This window comes from Gordionus sp. m RMFG-2023, chromosome 5 (genome assembly GCF_954871325.1).
Source record: "Gordionus sp. m RMFG-2023 chromosome 5, tfGorSpeb1-WG-v2, whole genome shotgun sequence".
In the NCBI taxonomy this organism is placed as follows: Eukaryota; Metazoa; Nematomorpha; class Gordioida; order Chordodea; family Parachordodidae; genus Gordionus; species Gordionus sp. m RMFG-2023.
The window spans coordinates 9,535,807-9,555,971 of record NC_088779.1 but is presented as its reverse complement, the minus strand read 5'-3'; the positions used below and the strand labels follow the sequence as shown (position 1 = coordinate 9,555,971).

The 20,165-nt window shown below is 27.1% G+C and overlaps 1 protein-coding gene across 2 annotated transcripts; it reads right to left on the bottom strand.

Moving 5' to 3' along the window:
• Nucleotides 1-7,334: 7,334 nt before the first annotated feature.
• Nucleotides 7,335-19,988, bottom strand: LOC135930552 (alpha-L-fucosidase-like). 2 transcript variants are annotated; one of them, XM_065467367.1, is made up of 8 exons: nt 19,596-19,988; nt 19,451-19,557; nt 11,167-11,297; nt 10,976-11,106; nt 9,488-9,585; nt 9,004-9,136; nt 8,479-8,646; nt 7,335-8,011 (listed from the first exon to the last, which is right to left on the bottom strand). In XM_065467367.1, exons 1-8 carry the CDS (start codon nt 19,940-19,942, stop codon nt 7,630-7,632), a joined length of 1,497 nt encoding a protein of 498 aa, XP_065323439.1. In that variant the 5' UTR covers nt 19,943-19,988; the 3' UTR covers nt 7,335-7,629. The 2 variants fall into 2 exon arrangements, with proteins under 2 accessions (XP_065323439.1, XP_065323440.1); XM_065467368.1 differs by having other exon boundaries at nt 19,451-19,539.
• Between the last annotated feature and the right edge of the window lie 177 nt (nt 19,989-20,165).

Genomic DNA, 20,165 nt, shown 5'->3' with positions numbered 1-20,165 from the left:
AAGATATCGGTATCTAAGATCCTTTTTTCTGAAAAGAATCTTTTCATTTTCTTGAACATTGAACAGATACAGATACTTTTTAATATTAATGTTTATAATTTTACATATCACCACAGTATATATCTTATTTTCCTAAAGAATCTTGTATTAATTTCCTTATTTTTTCCGCCATATATAATGATTATATATCATTGAGTTATATATATATCATTGATATATTGACAACCAAAATTAGATGGAAAATTTACAACTCATATTAAGATAGATAGATAGATAAAAATAACAAAACCAAAACGAAATAAAGATTATATTTTATATATTAATGTAACTCGATAGAATATCATTACAAATTTTATGTATTATTTTTTTAATCTATAGAATGATTAATACTCATGGTAGTGAAGAAGAAGGTAGTGAAATTTAAATTATGGAGATAAGTTTCCCTAAATTAAAATTTTTGATATAAATTTTTTTTAAATAAAAGTTAAAAACGACAATGTGCAAGCTGAATTTAAAACCTTTATAAACAAAATATAATAAAGGGTTCAACACAAATTTTGTTAAACATGTTAAAGTATAATATATGTGGTTAAAGGGAACATAGGTTATCTTAAAAACAAGTTTAGTATATTGTCTACAAAGCTACCCAAAATGGTATGGGCAAAAGAAAGAAAATATTTTCTTTAGGCATCAATATCACATCCATATTTTAAGAACTTATGGATTGTGATAAAAAAAAATACTCTCAAAATATATTATTAAAAAAGCCCTAAATGTAGCACCAAAATATATAATAAAGCTCAAACTATAAATAACACAATATATTTAACATCTAATAAAGAAAATTATGATTCTTTTTATTTTGGTGAAAGAAATGCTGCTGTGAAAAGAAAGTCGAAATACATTATAAATGCTTAAATATCATCCTCCCGTTAAGAAAATATTTTTAAAATATAATTTCAAAGGTTATTTAGTTTCACAATGTTAAGTACGCTGAAATGGCAAAGGTTTAATGATAAATTATTTGAAAAATATGATAATCTTAGAAAATAATGAATCTATTACTCTTTTGTAAATTAATATTTCAACCCCATTAAAAATACTAGTCTCCCTTCCCCATCTATGTTAAGAATGGGCTAATACTAATATTAAAATACCTGATTATCATAATTAACTCATCATTAAATATTTTATTAATTATATAAATATTCATTCTTATAGTGTATGTTATGTTCTTCACGAATAAATAATTGTTATAGATGGCATTTTAATAAATTAAATTAAAATAATATATTAATTAAAATAAAATAAAATACAAAAATAAAAATAAAAAAAAAATGTATATAATAATTATTAAAATATAATTTAAAATTAATTTAAATAAATTATAATATTAAATATATTATAATATTAAATATATTATAATATTAAATATATTATAATATTAAATATATTATAATATTAATTAAAATAATTTATAACAATTATAATATTTGAATGACCTTATATAAATATCGCGAGTTCTAATTATGACCTTTTATAAAATATGCACTCTCTCTCTCTCTCTCTCTCTATATATATATATATATAGCTACTTCATGATACATTTTTTTTAGTTTAGTCGCCAGAGGGAGTTTCTCTTATAACCTTCGCGTACATTCAAAATAAATCTATAAAAATAGCAATAAATAAAGTAATTAATCCTGATATGTGCTATAAGGTAGAACTTGGGTACTATCCTAAATTTGATATTTAATTGCATATAATATCATGTCACACGCTTATCGAATATATTATGTCAATCATTATTCTTTTCTCAGTAGGGATAGATTTTGGAACTCCTTCATTATTAAATATATTGCGATTTAATCTTAATTATTATATAGTAATTAGAGTTTTTTCACATACAATATAAAATGCTAAAAAATAGAATAAGTCGAACAAGGAGGATGTACTTCGATGATACAAAAATGCCCAAAGATCCAATTGACCAAGTGACCAATAAAAAAAATTGCCCAACAGGCCGCAGAATTTCTTATCTGCACCTTGTTATCCCCAGCAATATTTGAAGAAATGAATCCCACAATAAATACATATACTCAAAATCAAGCCTGAATATTATAACAACACTATATTTAATTTGATAACCATAGAAGATGTGAAACATTAGTGTGGTCAGTTGTAGAGGGGGGGGTCTATAACTGGAATTTCCCATCTATACATCCCTTACGCCTTTCATGCCAAAAAATGTAAACATATGACTATAAACAAGAATTTGAAAGAAAAACATGTTAAAGTTAATTAATTTTAAAAATAACTGCTACTATTAAAATCCCCCCCCCCCCCCACTACTAATATCTTGGCTACGCCAGTGGGCAAAACCCTTATATTACATATACCTATTTACAATCATATCCTTGAACAACCTACATGTGGTAAAACTAGTGTTGTTAATTAGCTAAGTCGAGTCAATTTAGATAAAATCCTATTTAAGTTTTGAGTAGCAAAACACTTTATTGAGTCGCTCAATTTAAAGTCGTATTTTACGACTTTACGACTCTAAATTGAGTTTGTCGTAAAAACTCGACTTATCAACAATACTAGGCAAACCCACACTAAATTCAAATTATATTGTTAAAGTATTAAATTCATCTAAAGTCTTTGAGAAATACCCAAGAGCTCTTATTAAAACTATAGAAAATTAGTAAACAAATCGAAGCGAAATACTATTATGAGTGAGATTAGAGATGGGAGGGGTGGGTGATTTAATATCATCTTAAGCTGCCTCTCTCCCCATATAATTGCAATAATCATATCTAAGTCCATTATTTTCTTTAATATTTTCTATTAAGATGAAAAATGATGAGTCTTGAAAAAATAGTTTTTATTTCCAAGAAGGATGTAATGCCTGGAATAGTTTGCATTTTTGCAAATACTGAATCTTTATACAAAATCCTAAAAACTATCATTTCTTAATTGCTTTTTAAGATTTTAGACATTTTCCAGAATCTTACTAAGAATTGAAATATAATTTTTTCAAATTTTCTTTAAAACCTGAATATGCAAATTATTTAAATATTCATCGTAAATTATTTACAAACAATATGATATTATTTGCTAATTAAAAAGAATTGGCAATTTTTTTTATTTTCTTCGCAATGCACCATAAGCGTATAAATCCTCTTTGCATGTATCCCGTAAGTTATTTTGCAATCTATCTTATGATTGCAAACAGCGAATCCACAAATCCCGGCAAGACACTTAAGTTCTCTACAATTGTTAGTGTGTGATTGTACATTCTGGTGTGCATTGGCATCTTGGAACGACATTCTTGCGCATGCTTTCTCCTGATTTTGGGACAATTATGTGAAACAGGATTCTTTATGTACCTCATAAATACCTCAATAAATGGTTCCACTTTTATTACGTTCAATTTATAGAAATCCATGTGCTCATCCTTTGATATATCATTTTCTTTAAAAAATGTTGGTGTTGAATAGGTGAGCAATATTAATATTAGTAAATAATAACAGTGGACGAAATTAGGATTAATAGACCATTTTAAGCACTTTATCAACCGACAATTTATTTTAAATATTACACATATAAAGAGAAGAAGAAAAAAGAGTTGATTGATGATACTATTAACCCTTAAGGTATATGATTTTTATTTATAATAAAGTCACATAAAAAATCTTGTTAATCCAGCCCAATAATTTAATAATCAAGAGTTTATAGCTTTCAAATCATAATATGTGGCCCAGCATGAGACCAGTTAATACAAATATATTTTGTAAAAGACATCCAAAAGATCGACCCATAGGCATAAGCCAAATATCTTGCAGTCCGACACCCCCCCCCCTCCCCCAACAAAAGTTCTAATAAGCCCTTCTGCAATTTTTTATAGGCTCCAGCATCTGTAAAAATTTATCCCCCCCTTCTCCACTCACCTCTTTACTCGATGCACCCTAGGCCTACGTGCTCTTATGTGAGATAAGCGGAAATTGTTAAATTCTAATATTGTAAAAATAAGGGATCTGAACCGAAACGAATATCGGTTTAGTTTAGATAAAAATAATTGTTCAACGTTCAAGTTCAGTTCAAAAAAAATATAGGTTCGGTTCGAACCTATAAAAACGGGTTTGAACACTTTTGTATATAAACCTACATTCGATTTATATTTTTTATTTGTTGGATATTTTGTAAAATTTATGAGTTCTAGAGGGTAGTTTCTTTTTATGTGCTCTACCAATCAGTAATATTATATTTTGATGTGTTATTTATAATTCTAATGTAAATAATTTATATATTGGGTTCGATTTGTTTCTAAGCATAAACGTAGAAAAAATTTAAATTTAAAGAAAAAACAAAAAAAAATACGAAAAATAACAATGCCAATACTTAAAACAAATCAAAAATAGGGTGTTCCAGTTTAAAAGCTTTTTATCCTAGACTAAAAAGCAATTAAGTATAAAAATCGACCCAGGACAAGACCTAAGCTTAAAAATATTTAAATGTTGTAAAATAGTAAGGTTTTAAAAATTAAATTAGAATGTTATCAATATACTAATATACTAATAATCTTTCACATAATTTTATAAGCACAAAATCATGAATCTTGAACTGGTTTAAAAGAATATACAGGTTCCGTTAAGGTTCGGACAAATCATTTAACAGTTTAGGGTTCGGATTCGATAAAAATCCGGCTAGGTGTTCAGTTTCGGTTTAGATCCCTGGTAAAAACCTTAGGCCAAAAAAATATCGGATTCGATAAAAATCCGGCTAGGTGTTCAGTTTCGGTTTAGATCCCTGGTAAAAACCTTAGGCCAAAAAAATACCTAAAGCCTTAATCTTTCTCAAAAGAAGGGCCTTAACTTCCTGTCATTATTTGCCGAAATCTTAAGGGTAATATGTGTTTGGCTAGAAAAATCTGCTACGAGTTTCTAATCAATACTATATATTCTTAATAAAGTATATAAGAGAAAAATGCTTTCCTTTTAAATAAAATATATTTTATATATTACCTTTATTAACATAAACTTTGAATTAACATTATATTCAAATGATATCATTATTTAGAAATTCTTATTAAAAAACTTTTATAAAAATTGAAAATATGATTTATGAGAATTTCGTTTTAATTAAATAAATTTATTTTTACATTAGAATGTTACAATCCTTATGGACATCATTTATATTTATTTTATACTCTTTATTCTTATGAAAATAGCAAGTTTAAAAAAAAATATCTGCCTAGTTTGTTTTTTTAAATATCTAGCGTTATTTAATCACTCAACCACGTGATCACATTTTGGAATGCTATTAATTATTGGAAATGTTTACAGATTAAGCAAACTAATTATGGGGTTAAAATTTTCAGGTTTATTGCAAACTCTTGCTTTATTGTTACATGATGCAAATATCAGGGAATTTGTGCCGAATCCAGAAAGTGTGGCGTAAAAATTTAATTAAACAAAATTTTTAACTACCGCCCCAATAGATGATATATACAAAATAAGATTTAGTGTAAGTTAGGATAGGAGAAAGGATTATATATAAGTAAGAAATAATTTATTATAATATGGTGGCCCAAAAACTTCGCATTTTGAAATATTTATAACTATAAACCAATATAAAATATAATTTTCTCAAAATTATTTAGAATTTGATAGAATCGTTTTTTTTATAAAATTGTTAAGATCAAAAATGCTAAAATTTGACAAAAAATAACTCAAGACTCAACTACTTTTTTTACATGTTTTTATTTTGTTGAACTTCCGCCGGACGCACTTTCCCTAATTATAAATTATAGCACAAAACACAAATATATATATTTTTTTAATAAATTCAATTATAAAATATAATTAGGAAAATATATCGGTTTAAATTGTCCTCTCTCTTGTTTAATAACGAAAACATTCTCGTATTCCACTTAGAAGGCCAACTTGACTTATTTCTTTTTTTTCAAGTTTGTATAAAGATACATAAAATAAAGTCTATAATTACTCCAATACGTGATAATTCAGTAAATTTTAGAGTTGGGGGACCATTAAGCAGATTTTATATGGGTAATTAGTAGAAGAAGAATTTAGTGTAAAGGGAGAGTAGCCCAACCCAAAGATCAGAGGCTAATTAGCAGTGGCGTCGCTAGGAGGGCGCGCAGGGGCTCAAGCCTCCTAAAAAATTTGAATAGCCCCATGAAGCAAAAATTTTTTTAAAAAATTGCTCCTTAATATCCTCTAGAACTAAAAATAAATTTTTCTTTTATAATTCTATTGAGTAATATATAGATTTGATTTCATTATTTAAAAAATTAATAAAACTATCTAAATTTTTATTAAATGAATACTATTTTAATTATTAGTTTAGATTATACATATAAATTATATGTTCACTCTGTCAGCTTGCAATCAAATTCTGTGTTAAAAATATATCAATATCACTCAATAAATATTAATTTAGCATTAACAGTTGAAGCTTAATTGACTTTTATTATTTAACCTTAATTAAATAAATATAATCATTCATTAATTGAAAATTAACAAATTTAATATTGTAATTAGCCGAGTTCAAAATCACTAATCAACTACATTTTGATTTTTAAATTTAATTATCATGTTTCTTCCTAAAATTATTTTCAAGGTCCAAATACAAATGAGTATAAGATATTTATCAGAGACCTGCAGGCCCAGCCCTAAACCCGGATACCAGGGCCGGGCCGTATTTTAAATTTTTAAAATATACCTAAGCCGGGCCGGGCCAGAAAATTTTATTTTTAAAAAAACCCATGCCGGGCCGTATTTTTTTAAAAAATTTATACAACATGAATTATTATATTCGCCAATTAGATATGGTTATAATGATTATATATAGTTATGATTAATATAATCTTTGGTGAAAGTTAACACTAGCTAACACTCATAGTATCTATTACATAATAAAATTATAGTTTTCCTGCCATGGAATAAATACGCAAAGGATTAAATACATTATATAATATATGTTATATTTTTTATTAAAAATATCATTTTTTTTTATAAATACATAGTATATTCTCAAAATTTTATTTACACAAATTTTTTATAGTATTAATTTGTAATATACTAAATATCTGTTTAGAATTAAAAAAAAATAATGTTAAACGGCTCGTTTTGAGCCGATTTTTAAAAACGGCTAACTCAGGTTTCTAAATAATGACAAAGATTATAAATGGAAAGGATTCTTAAAATACACATGGCATTTTTTTTTTATTTCGAATAAAAATTTTATTGTATCGAAAAATAATTAAAAAATGGGATTTCTAAAACATTATTCCATTGAAATTGGTTTTCCTTTTTAATAAAGAATCGATTGGTAAAAGCTAATTAAATTATAATCGTGATTTCTTATAAAATCAAGGTTTTATTTAATATATTATTTTTTAAATTCCAATGAAAGGATTTTATCACATTTAAAAGAACCGAATATTTTGCCCAAATTTTTTGCCCAAGATGACCTATGATTAAATCCTTTTAACATAATTTCATAATCACACATTATCCTTATTATATAAAAAATTATTTTATATAAATAGCGCGCGCTTATAAATATACAAAATCGTATAAAAATGGAATAAAAAAACGTGTTTATTTATATCGAATTCGTTAATATAGGGTCATTCTCGTCCAATTGCTCATCGTTATCCGGTGATGGGTACAATAGGAACTTGAGGACCCAGGCGTGTTTGCAAGGTAATTTGACCAAGGGGACGTTAGAGAGATTGGCTATGAAAATAGATTCATTATCTTTGGTTTTGCGTCTCCATGGAATGTTTTTCTTGGGTCCTGCGTCGGAATAACCTAACAATTTCAGCTCCAACCTCATAGTAGTACCGGCATTATTGAAGGGAACATCCATCATTGTCAATTTCAATAGGTAACCGTCTTCCGGCCTGGGCCAATCCATAAAAATTGCATAAATAGAGTAATGATTAAGGGAAGACTCGCCAAAATTCATATCCTTTAAGGTATACCTTTTAAAATATTTAATAATTATTTATATGTTAAAAAAAACTCTTAAATTTTAATAAATTCTTTCATCAGGGTTCAAGAATTTTCTTTAAATTATAAAAAATTTGAAAAGTATTTTAAAAAATACCATGTAAAATATTTATATAATAAAAAATCATTTTTAAATATTCAAAAAATATTGTTTTTTTTATTTTCAGTTATTAAAAACATTTTTTGTGAAAATCATTTTTCGTTTTATTTTAGTATCCATTTTATGTAAATTTAAAATTTTTATAGACATCGAACCTTAACCCACTTGAACCCTGACCTGATTTAATGATTTTTCACTGCCACACCTTACCCTTTTTCAGAAGGATGTTCATAGATCTGGTTATAAGTAATATTTCCAATAAATAAATTAAACATACATATATACTTATTTAATTACATACTATATCGTTGGTATGGTATAATAAATGTTCATAAAAACCAAATTTTTTGGAACGGCTCCTTTTGAGACTTCCAAGGCTGAGTAGCATATATGGCCTCCCCGTTTACATCTAGCCATTTGCCCAATTGTAATAATCTTTCCTCGAATATGGGGACAATTATTCCTTCTGACGTGGGACCGACGTTGATTAATAAATTCCCGCCATAACTATGTAAATTCATTATTTATTTTTTAAATCTATTGTAAAATAAATTATACCTTAAGGAAAAATCATCATGCCGAATAAAAAAAAGGTAAAAAAATTATATATCTATATATAGAATTTGATTTAAAAATTAGTAAAATATTATAATAATTAAATATAAATTGATAAGTTTAGACAATTTTGGTTATCTCAACTCCCTAACCATCCGCTATGGTTTGCCTTAAATAATATAAATATTATATGACAGATATAATCTTTATAAATAAACAAAGGTGAACATTACGTGACCCCTAAAATAATGTAAAATTCATTTTATTAAGTATTATAATAAATTAGGTAAGATAATTTTAACCACTCACCTGATGGTTTCGGCCAAGATTTCCAACAATTCATTCATACTTAATACAGATTCGAGATCCATATTCCTGCGATGACCCCAAGAATGCCTATCCAGAGTCATGCAATTCTCCCACTTTCGTGGCATCAATTTACCTTTAAATGTTATTTATTTTTTAAATCAAATTTGCAAACATGATTATTATTTTTTTTAAAAAAGAGTGGTCATTCTTCCACACGGCGGAATCATTTAAATTTAATTGAACTGGGTTTTAAAAAAACTTATTCAAAAACGAATTAATATCAAAATACAAAGAAATGAGAGGATTGATTTAAATCTTGATTCCTATTTTTTAAATGATTTAAATCTTGATTCCTATTTTTAGAATGATTTAAATCTTGATTCCTATTTTTAAAATAATCGTCGATTTAAATCAATAACCATGCCCAACCCTATAAGATTGTGTCGTACCACATTTTTTTTATTTGTAATAAATGGCATTAAACCTGGTATATATCTGTCTTCGCATGTAAAATAGCCTCCGTGATGACATGGACAACCATAACCCCATCTATCGTTAGTAACCAAGGTAGATTTTACTGGACTTTTGATATTAAAAAAATAGGCTTATAATATAGATGTTTTAAAAACTAAAATAATCATTCCTAATGTGTGTAAAACAAACAAATCTCAATCATTATATGCAAATAGAGTAAGTTCATAGTTCAGTGCCTGTCATGATAAGATATTATTTTTCAATGTTCTAATTTTTGTCTTTTTTGAAATTTTTAATGTTAATTTTTTTTAAAATTATCATTCATTTTCAATATATTCCATGCTCTTTATGTACATCATTTTTTCAAAATAGTAATAAAGTTAAAAAATAAATATTATAATGATATTAAGTTTAAATATGTCAAAGTAACATTAATTCTGATTTTTTTCTTTCTCTAATTAATTCCTCTCCCAAAATCTTAGTTTAGGCGTCATTTTTATCATGCAAAGTAGATATATCAGGGGGGTTTTTATAACCCTCTCTCTCATACAGATAAAACCTTCCGTTGGTGATATTTATTCTAATACATACTCCCCATCCAACGTTGCTTTTATTCTATTCAATAGTAGGCAGAATCGCGAACAATTGTTTCTCAAGAATTTGCTAAAAAGTTCTAGAGATTAAAATTTTTTCAAAATAAAAAAATCTTCAGGGATTTTTAATCTCTCCTGAAGTTTTTTTTTAGAATGCTCAAAAAGATGTTTGATAAAGTTTTACCTAAAATTCCAAAATCTTTTGTGATCTTCGAATATTTTTTGGTGTAAAAATTTTTAACAAAAACAAATCTCCGAAAATTTTTTAATCGGGTTTCTGGGATCTAATGCCATCTACTTTCCTTTTTCGTTATAATAATAATCCTTCCATAGACCTGTCCAGTTCGGTTGGAAAATACGTTCTCCCGTAAACTCAATCGGACTGATTTAACAAAAAAATTATTCAACGGGTTTGGACAAAATTTTATCGGACCCGTAAAATATATAAAAATAATTTGTTTCTCATTGTTTTTATCACAGATGCACCGATATTAATTGAGAATCAAAAGAATTCAATAAAAAAAATTTTTTACAAAAAGTAGCAGGCCAAGAAATAAACTGCTAAGAATATTTTAGAAAGCTGAGTAACCTTGGAATGTGTCAAAGTTATCCATCAGGTTCAGCCACGGTCAGTGCATTTATTTTCTTCAGGTCAATTTCTGAAACAAATTGATAATAGAACCTGGATCCCCCCTCCCCCAGTGAGTGGCAAGGTTTTAAATAACTTGAGGCCAAGTTGCATAGTGAAGCCGATATATGAATCCGTAATTCCTTCTCCCCTTTTGATATCAAATTTGTTTTAATAATTAATTCACCTGACTTGCTAAAAAATATAATTTATTTTAGTATGGACTATGGACCTCTTCTGCCTTATTAAAACAATGTATGAAGGCTTAAACGTTTACCTTTTATTGTATAACCAGGCTAATATATCTAAGCTTTTCCAATATTCTGGAGGACCATTATCGCCATCGAGCCATAAAACTTCAGGATGATATTGGTTAACTATTTCCATAATTTGCGGATAGGAAATTTGCTTATATATGTATAGAACATTATAAGTATGGTTATTTATTTTATAAATTAAAATATTTACTTCAACATATTCCTGCGTGCTAAAATTTGTAGACCTATCTTTCAAGTAAAGTGGATGAAACCATTCAAACAACGAATAATATAATCCAAATTTTAATCCCGTCGTTTCTTTTATAGCTTTTGCAAATAATGCTAAATATATTTAATTTTTAAAAATAGATATAGATAAAAAAAATCGTGAATTCAATCCCGGTTAAACACGTTCGTTGGTTAACTTACCTTAAACTCGAACTCTTTTTATAATCGGTTTGAACCTAAACCCGAACATTAAAATCAGATAAAATGGGTTTGGTTATATTAGGGGTTCAATGATTTATTTGTGATTTTAATTTTATATAATTCATTTTAAATTTCTAATAATTAATCAATCGTTAATTCAAAATCCCTAAAGGAATATTTTAAAAAGGTTTACATCAAACGCTAAGTTATTTTTTATATATTCTTTTCTTGTAATTAATGGATGAATTGAAGCATAAATTTTTGATATCACTAGGAATTTGGTGCTTTATTACATCAGTTTGCTAAGATGAATAAAATTTATGATAATTTCTCTCATAACGAAATCTAAATTAGATTTATTAAGAGAAAAACAATAAATCCCTATACTTCTAAAACTCTAAAGAAGTTATAATTTATTAAAAAATAATCTTATATTGCCATAAGTGGCATTCTGCTTACATATTGGATGTTCTAAATTTTTATCTATATTTAAAAAAATTTGGATGAATTTAAACAATTGATAAATGGGAGTAAATCGATGATATAAGTGCTGAATATTAAAGATACCAACAAACGTTTTACAGGGTAAACAGTTAAATTGAGTAATTATTTTTGTGCTATCTGACTAAAATGTCTCTTAGAGAAATAAACTATCGATATGCATCTTGCCACAATATTAGCAATAGGGCTATGACAATCACACAAATGTTTCACCTATGCAATCTGATATTCATACAATCCGATATTCACATGGTTTTATTTACTTACTAATCTATATTTCAACCAACGCAATAAAAAATTAATATACTGCCCAAAAAAATCATTGGTAAACAAACAAACATGAAATCTTTTGTTCATGGCATAGGGGCTATATAGGGCCTTATCACGAATGATTAGTGTTATTACATGGTCGATTATTAAAAATGGTCAACTCAATATTTTAATCAGGAAAATTTTGCAAACCTAAAGATATAGCTCATATATAGCACATTGGGTATCCAGGCGCGTAGCCATGAATTTTCAGGGAGGAGGGATGGGGGGGGGGCAATAATTTTTTGGAACATTAAAAAATTATGAGAACTAATAAATATAAAATTTAATACATAGTAATTTTATTATATTTGAAAAAAAACTTGAAAATATATTTTAAAGTATTGCAATGCTTCCATAGCGTTTCTTGGAGAGTTGCCTACTATCTTTTATACCAAGATTTAAATTCTGAAATTAATGGCCTTCAGACACATTTATATTCTCTGAATAAAATTTAGCAAAATATTTTTTTTTTCAATATCAAGATTTAATATATTCTCAGAAAGATTTATAGGTAATCGTATTTGTTAATTGCATAGTCATTTGATGAATCCCAAACGTTCATTGATTTGAGTCAAAAATGTATCCAAAAGTGGAACAACAACAGTTATTTTATAAATATCCTCAATTGAATCCACGTTAACATTGAAGCCATTTGTTTATCTAAGTATAAGTCTAAGCTTGCGAATATCAAATTCTTATAATTTCGCTTTCGCTTCAACAATCACATAAATCTCTTGAAATGGTTGATATCTCATAATTTTATGCGGTCATCGTGATTCTCATAGCTTCAGTCAAATTTTGTGAAAAATATTAATTGTGGAGCAAAATAATTTATTAATATATTCTAATGCAAAAAAAATCGGCCATCATACTGAATCTAATAATGTATCTGCTTCAGATAAAAAATCTGATTCATATAAGATCCCTAAGGCATTCAAAATAGGCTCTTCTAGGATCCAAAAATGCGGTGATCGCTTGATATTGAATGCTCTATCTTGTCGGGCATACTTTTTGCAGTTTCTTTCTTCTTGTAGTAAATGAAGTCTCAGAAATAATTGAACTCAACAAATTCTGTCTCGGATATCTGGACATTAATAAACCCTAGAAATGTTGCCTAATCGTCGTTATTAATAGAGATGAATTTTTAAGGTTCAAAAAAATATAAGAAAATATGTTAAATCTTTATAGGATTAATACACAAAAAATAAATATTTAAATTCATTTAACTTTTTGGTAAAATTTTAAATAGAATATAATCCGTTTAGAATAAAGTACTTCGTAATTCATAATTCACGAAAACTTTTATTTTTACAAAAAAATTTGTTAAGGGGGGGGAGGTTCCTACGCGCCTATGGACATTTATCAGAGAAATCTTGAGGCTTAGCAATATTTTTGTCACTAAAATATCCGTCTTAAAAAATGGGCTCAAATCGAGCCGTTTAACACTACGAATAATTCAATTACTATTTGTTTTTTATTCATAAAAAGTTAATCAACTCATTATATAAAGAGATGTGAAGCCGTAACCCTGGTATTTTTGCTGAACCCAAACCCGGAGTGGAGAGTTCAAAGGTTCTAAGTGTTAAAAAAATATTAAAAATTTTGTTACTTTCTTAGCATCTTTCAAAATATTTTCATTTTAAACTTCCATTTTATATTTGAAAAAAAAAATGGTCTATATTTCTTTATGTCCTCCAAATCCTTTCAAAAAAAATTTCATTCCTGAACCTAGATCTTTTTTTTTGTCGAAGGGTTCACATAATGAATGAATGTTGTTCGTTGAAGTATTTTTTTTAATCCTATTTGTTACTCTAAATTAGAGCATGTCGAAGGTCGAACAGCTCCAAAAACCGAATAATTTTTTTAATGTTTTCGGCTTATGGAGTGGTCTGAGCCCCGACTAGCTAGACCTTCATTATTTTAAATAATATAATATCACATTTTTAGCTCCTCTTAAAAAATCGGTTGTCAAAGTATCTAGGTACGAAAATGTGGCACGCACTTTTGCCTGTATATCGATATACCCTTATCTAACAAGAATCCTATCTAGATACTATTTTAGAGATATCTGCTTAAATATATTTGGATATAATTTATTTTACATTTTTTTACATTGAAAACGGGCATGGGAACCCTTCGACAAAAAAAGGGTCTGAATTCAGGAATAAAATTTTTAAAAAGGGTTCGCGTCCAGGTTTAAGGTTTTAAAACATAAAGAAATATTGACTCAAAATGATACATTTTTTTATATTTATTTCTTTCTTATAATACAAGATTTAGAAGTAAAAAATTTAAAAAATAATATCTCTTCTTTCGTATAATACACGATTTAGAAGTAAAAAATTTTAAAATAATATTTCTAACTAGATACGTTAATAGACGATGTAGCATTTACATACATTTTAGAGCTATATCTGTATCTAGATGCATTTGAAAAGTATCTTTTAACAACTCTGGAAAAAATCATGCAAAATTTTTTTAATATTTACACATATAAGAAATAATCAAGATTTTGATTTCTTGTTAAGCATATTTAACTGAGAATTGCCTTTAGGTATTATTATTGTCATTGGGGTTATTCCTAAAAATAATTTTCATTAAAAAAATAACAATACTTTTAATTCTTTCATTTATTCTTTCTTTTTTTTCATCATAATTCATTCTTTCTTTATTCAATAATAGAACTTTTTCAATTAAACATTTAATTTAAATTTTTTTTATTGAATAAATATTTATTGATATTAAAAACTTTACAAAAATTAAAACATGAACATTTATAATACATACACAATTGAATTAAAAATATATATTAAAAAACTTGATTTCTGCCTTTAATACAATAAAACATCAACACTTCGTTCTTCTTTTGCAACAAATATCCTGAATATTCTTCATACATTCTCCAGTTATTCAAGCTCTAACTTTCTAAATTAATAACATAATCAAATCTCAGGAGGGAATTTAACAGGGAGATCCCCTAGGCCCTGTCTTCTTTGCATTTGGATCCACAAAATAATCTAGGAAATTCAATCTAAATCTATCCTTACCTTAAATTCCTGGTATCTCGGTGATGACATTGTCTCGGGCAACCTTTCCACAATCCTGTCCATCTCTCACATCATTGAGAATCTCTCAAATATTACAGGACTATTACTCAATCTCCTCAGATTTGTTTCCGAAATCTTACATTCATTCATTTAGACACCACATACCACGTGATCAACAGAGATGAGATGACATATCTTGGATCACAGATAGGAGGTGAAAAGGCCATGAAATTTTTTTAAACATATCCCTTAACAATTTGTCCAAATTAAACACATTATTTAATTTGAGTACAATCCCAATAACATAGTATTATATGCAAACTCAGGTTATCACTCCTTTAGATCCTGACCTTTCCCAGACCCTCCTTTTGGGACAGTAATTGCTTATCCACCCTCTGCCGTCCTGCCTCCAGCATTGAAAAAAATTTGGATGCTGATCGGCCGTTCTGTTGAATATCTAATTTCTACAATCCCTTTGAGGACAATCTCAATAACATAGTATTATAGTATGAATGATTCAAAGCCATCCCTAGTTCCAATCTTGGCCTCCTCATGACTGGCGAACAGCTACGTATATCCATAGCCCTTCGTGATGCTGGAGTTCCCTCCATTTGCATCGATTGTGGCCAGCCCATTGAATCAAAAGCTCACCATCCCTTGCACTGCTAGTTCTCCTGTGGACGACAACCTCATCATAAATCTTACAACTACATTTTAAAAAAGTTAATGTTCCATCCACCCTCGAACCAGTGGGCCACTCACGAAAGCGTTATACGCCTCGATGGTATATCCTTCATTCCCTGGACTAATGGTCTCCCACTTATTAAGGACTATACCTGTCTTGATTTTGAAGCAAAGTACAACCTCTCATTTTCTGCCATCGAAAGGGTGAAATTTAAAAAAAACAAATACTCTGACCTCATCAACAGTGTTCATACCAATCGTTACCAATACCTTAAATATGTTTGAAAATGAGGCCCTCAAGTTTTAAAATCATAGGAAAAAAATGAAACCTGGATCTCAGGGGACCCCGATGAAGGATTTTGCTATCATCTTCAGATTTTAATATATCCTTATTTGTTTTTTAATATATATTTTTAATTCTATTATATACGTATTTTTTTTTATATTTAATTTATAATATATCATTATTTGTTTTTTAATATATATTTTTAATTCAATAATGTATATATATATAAAGGTTCATGTCTTAATTTTTGTAAAAAGTTCTTAATATCAATAAATATTTGTTTTATTTAATTATTAAAAAAAATTATTTAAGAGGGATGCTATATTTACATTTTAATTTTCATCTCTTAAATTAAAAACTAAATTAATTTTAATTATATATTTGGTATTTATGAACTAAGCGATTGATAATTAAGGGGGGAGGGGAAATAGAAATAAATGTGTATATCCTTATCTTAATCTTATGTCCAGTATAAAGTTTAAGACTAAATTCTCATAAAGATTAGGACTTCCAATTTTTTCCCCTCTGTTTTTTAACTGATTGCCTATTATATCCTTGAATAATTTGCACAGCAAAAAAATATAAAGGTAAATAATGTCTAAAAATCAAAGATGGTGCTACAATTACTTTACATTAATTTACTAATTATTTAATTACCGAAAATAGTTAAAATGGCGTTTTGCACCTTTAACTAGTGTTGTTAATGCTAGTAAAAAAAAAGAAAAGTGTAAAATCCAAAAGTACTGTCTAAAAGTCTAAGTGCTAAAAAATCAAGTGTTCAATCTATAAAAAAAATCTAATCCTATAAAAGTTAAAAAACCCGATTTTGGTCGTTTTTTAAAAACGGCTCTAAGATGTTAGCCAAAATAATATTTTGTAAGTCTGGAGATTTTGCTCATAGATGACAGATAGGTTTGGACCTCTATTTCCCAAATCTCAAGGATTACATAATATTACCTTGGTTTGAATCTTAAATGGGTCGTTCTTTAAAATTGACCCAAATCGGCCTTTTTAACAACACTACTATAGCCCTTAATATCTCGGTAATATAAAAGCTATCGAGTTCAAATTTCGTTACTGATCTAAAACTAGCATATATAATGTTCACACAAATTTTTCGGAGTTGAAAGGGTGGGCCAAAATTTTTAATAATTGAAATTGTTTTTTTGAGAAAAAAATGGCTCACGGTATTTATTTTAATAAGTAAGAATTTATAACGTATTCATTTTATTTTTAACTTATTCCTTTACGCTTTTTATGTTCATTCAATTTAAAAAAATTTAATTATAAAAAGTTAACATTTACATTTTTTTACTCAGTTATTTCCTTCAAATATTTATTTTCAGCAGGATTTCCTTTCTAACTAGTGTCTATTTGATTTAAATCTGATATATCTGATAGTTTGGACTCAGTATATCTTAGCTTAGCCACAGCTTAATTAAAAATAAATATTTTTATTTTAATTTCTTAATATAAAATATTAAAATAAATTGTATAAAATGGATCATGGAACTAATGGCCTTCACATTTTTGATTTTAGAAGGTGAGGATAACATGCATTTGAGCTTTTTTGCTGTTTACAAGAATGATAATATTCCATGAAAAAAATTATTTTTTGTTAACAACTGGGCTTGATAAAAATTAACTTCATTATAAAATCAATTATACTTATATTTTATAGACAATATAATCTTATGTAAGCCTGGAGATTTTACTCATAGATGGCAGAAATGGTTGAACCTCTATTTGTCAAATCTTGAGGCTTATATAATATTATTTTTGCTAAATATTAATTGGACCATTTTTAAAAATAGCAAAGTTGTGATTTCACTAACTAAAACCTAACTAATTTGGGAACTGTTGGGACCACGATTTTCGCTTAGATAGGTACTCAATTTATAAAGACTTTATACTTTCTAATAGCAATTAATAGGAATTTGATTGGGACTCAAAATATAAGTCAAGTTTGAGAGTAGCCTAAATTATATAAATTTTACTGTATGTATGTCAGGGACCTGCAGGTCTGGTCCTATGCCCAGGCACATGGGCTGGCCATATTTTAAATCGCCATTATTATATATATATATAAATTAAAAATAAATATATTTTTTAAAAACCAGGGCCAGACTTGAAAATAAAAAAAATCAGCCAGGACTGAAAATATAAAATCTGGGCCAGGTTGGGCCAAAAAAAATTCAAGCTGGGCCAAAAAAAATTAATTTGGGATGGGCCATCCAAAAGGTACCTCTGTAGGCCCCTAATATATATGAAGATCTGTATATTATTTCCTCCAATACATCTGTTATTTAAACTCAAATAGCCTTGGTGGACACTGGATTTTACAGAATAAAATAATTAAAAATAATATTTTAAAGAAACTCATAGAAAATCAAAAATGGTAGAAGCTCTAAGAATAATGTTTATTTTTCTCTGTTTCTTGAGGGAGAATTTATGGAAAATTGGAAGAATTGGTGGAAAATTTGGATAATTATCTATCTGAATTTTTTTAAACAAAAGATAAAACATTAAATATTTTTAATATATTTTCAAAAATAATTTATCAAATATAACACTGTAATACTGTCCTCAGCTCTGGTGCAACATGTTTCAGCATAACAAATTCAGAGTACTATAAAATGTTCTTGCTTATAGATAAAATTTTGAAAAACATTATTTAAATGTTAGAATATTATATCATTGTTTTATATTTTTACACATTATATTCTATTTCAAAATAAAAATATTAAATCTAACAGCTAACATAGTGTTTCATATCATGCATTTATTTATCTAATATTAAATATATTTTTTTAAATAAATTTCTTAATTTTGAAGGTAAATATATTCAATTTTATTTGCCAAAATATAAAGAATGCAAATTGTTTTTTTTTCATAATATTTAGAGTTTTTTTTATTGATTTGATATGGAAATACTCATTAGAAATGAAGTTCCAGCCTAACATTTTCAAACTTTCTAGTCTTAGAAATTATAATTTAAATTCCTGCTCTCAAATAATTTATTTTAAAATATATACTTCTATAATTTCATATTTTTGTCTAAAGTAATTTTTAAAAAAAAATTGAACCAAATATTAAACCTGACTTCAAACATTATCTTTTTAAAAAAATAAGGTTTTTATATCCTTTTTAAAAACAATATCCAACATTAAAATACTTGAATTATCCATAATATTTTAAGTTGCAAAAAATAAAAATAGTAATTTAATCATTATAACCTACAATATCCTTTTTTGGGCCAATATCAAGACTATTCCAATTCCAAGAAAACTTTGATGGCCACATTGTATATCCTTCATGATGCTTACTGGTTAAAACAACATATCTTTTTTGAATAGAAAATCAAATTCATATATTATTTACTTTGCTCCAGACTTATTGAACAAATCTGCCCATTTGTAAGGATCAAAAAACTGAGCTTTAAAATCTACAGCAAATTCAGGATATTTAAAATGAGGTGGATAGTTATTTTTCATGTAATCTTTCACGTCATTAGGCGATTTATCACCTAACCAATTCCACCAAAACCATTCACTATGCATTCCAGGTACCGAGAATACACCCCAATGTATAAATATACCAATTTTGGCTTCATCATACCACTTAGGAAGAGGTCTCGAGTCTATAGAACTCCAATTCGCAATGTACTCGCCATGGAAAATATTGATAAAATTAGCAACAAAAACATAAGAAATTATTATTTTCGCCATGAACGAAAATAAGAAGAGAAAAAAAATCGGTGTAACTAAACTGAAAATTGCCAGGTAAACTGAGAATGGACAGGTAAATCAAGAATTGACAGGTAAAATTATTTTTATTTAATAACCTATCAATTTTATTTTAAAAATATAAAAAAAATGTTTATTATGTAAAACAAATTTATCCATTATTAATTTTATCTAAATAAATAAAATAGAATAAAGAAGAATTGTA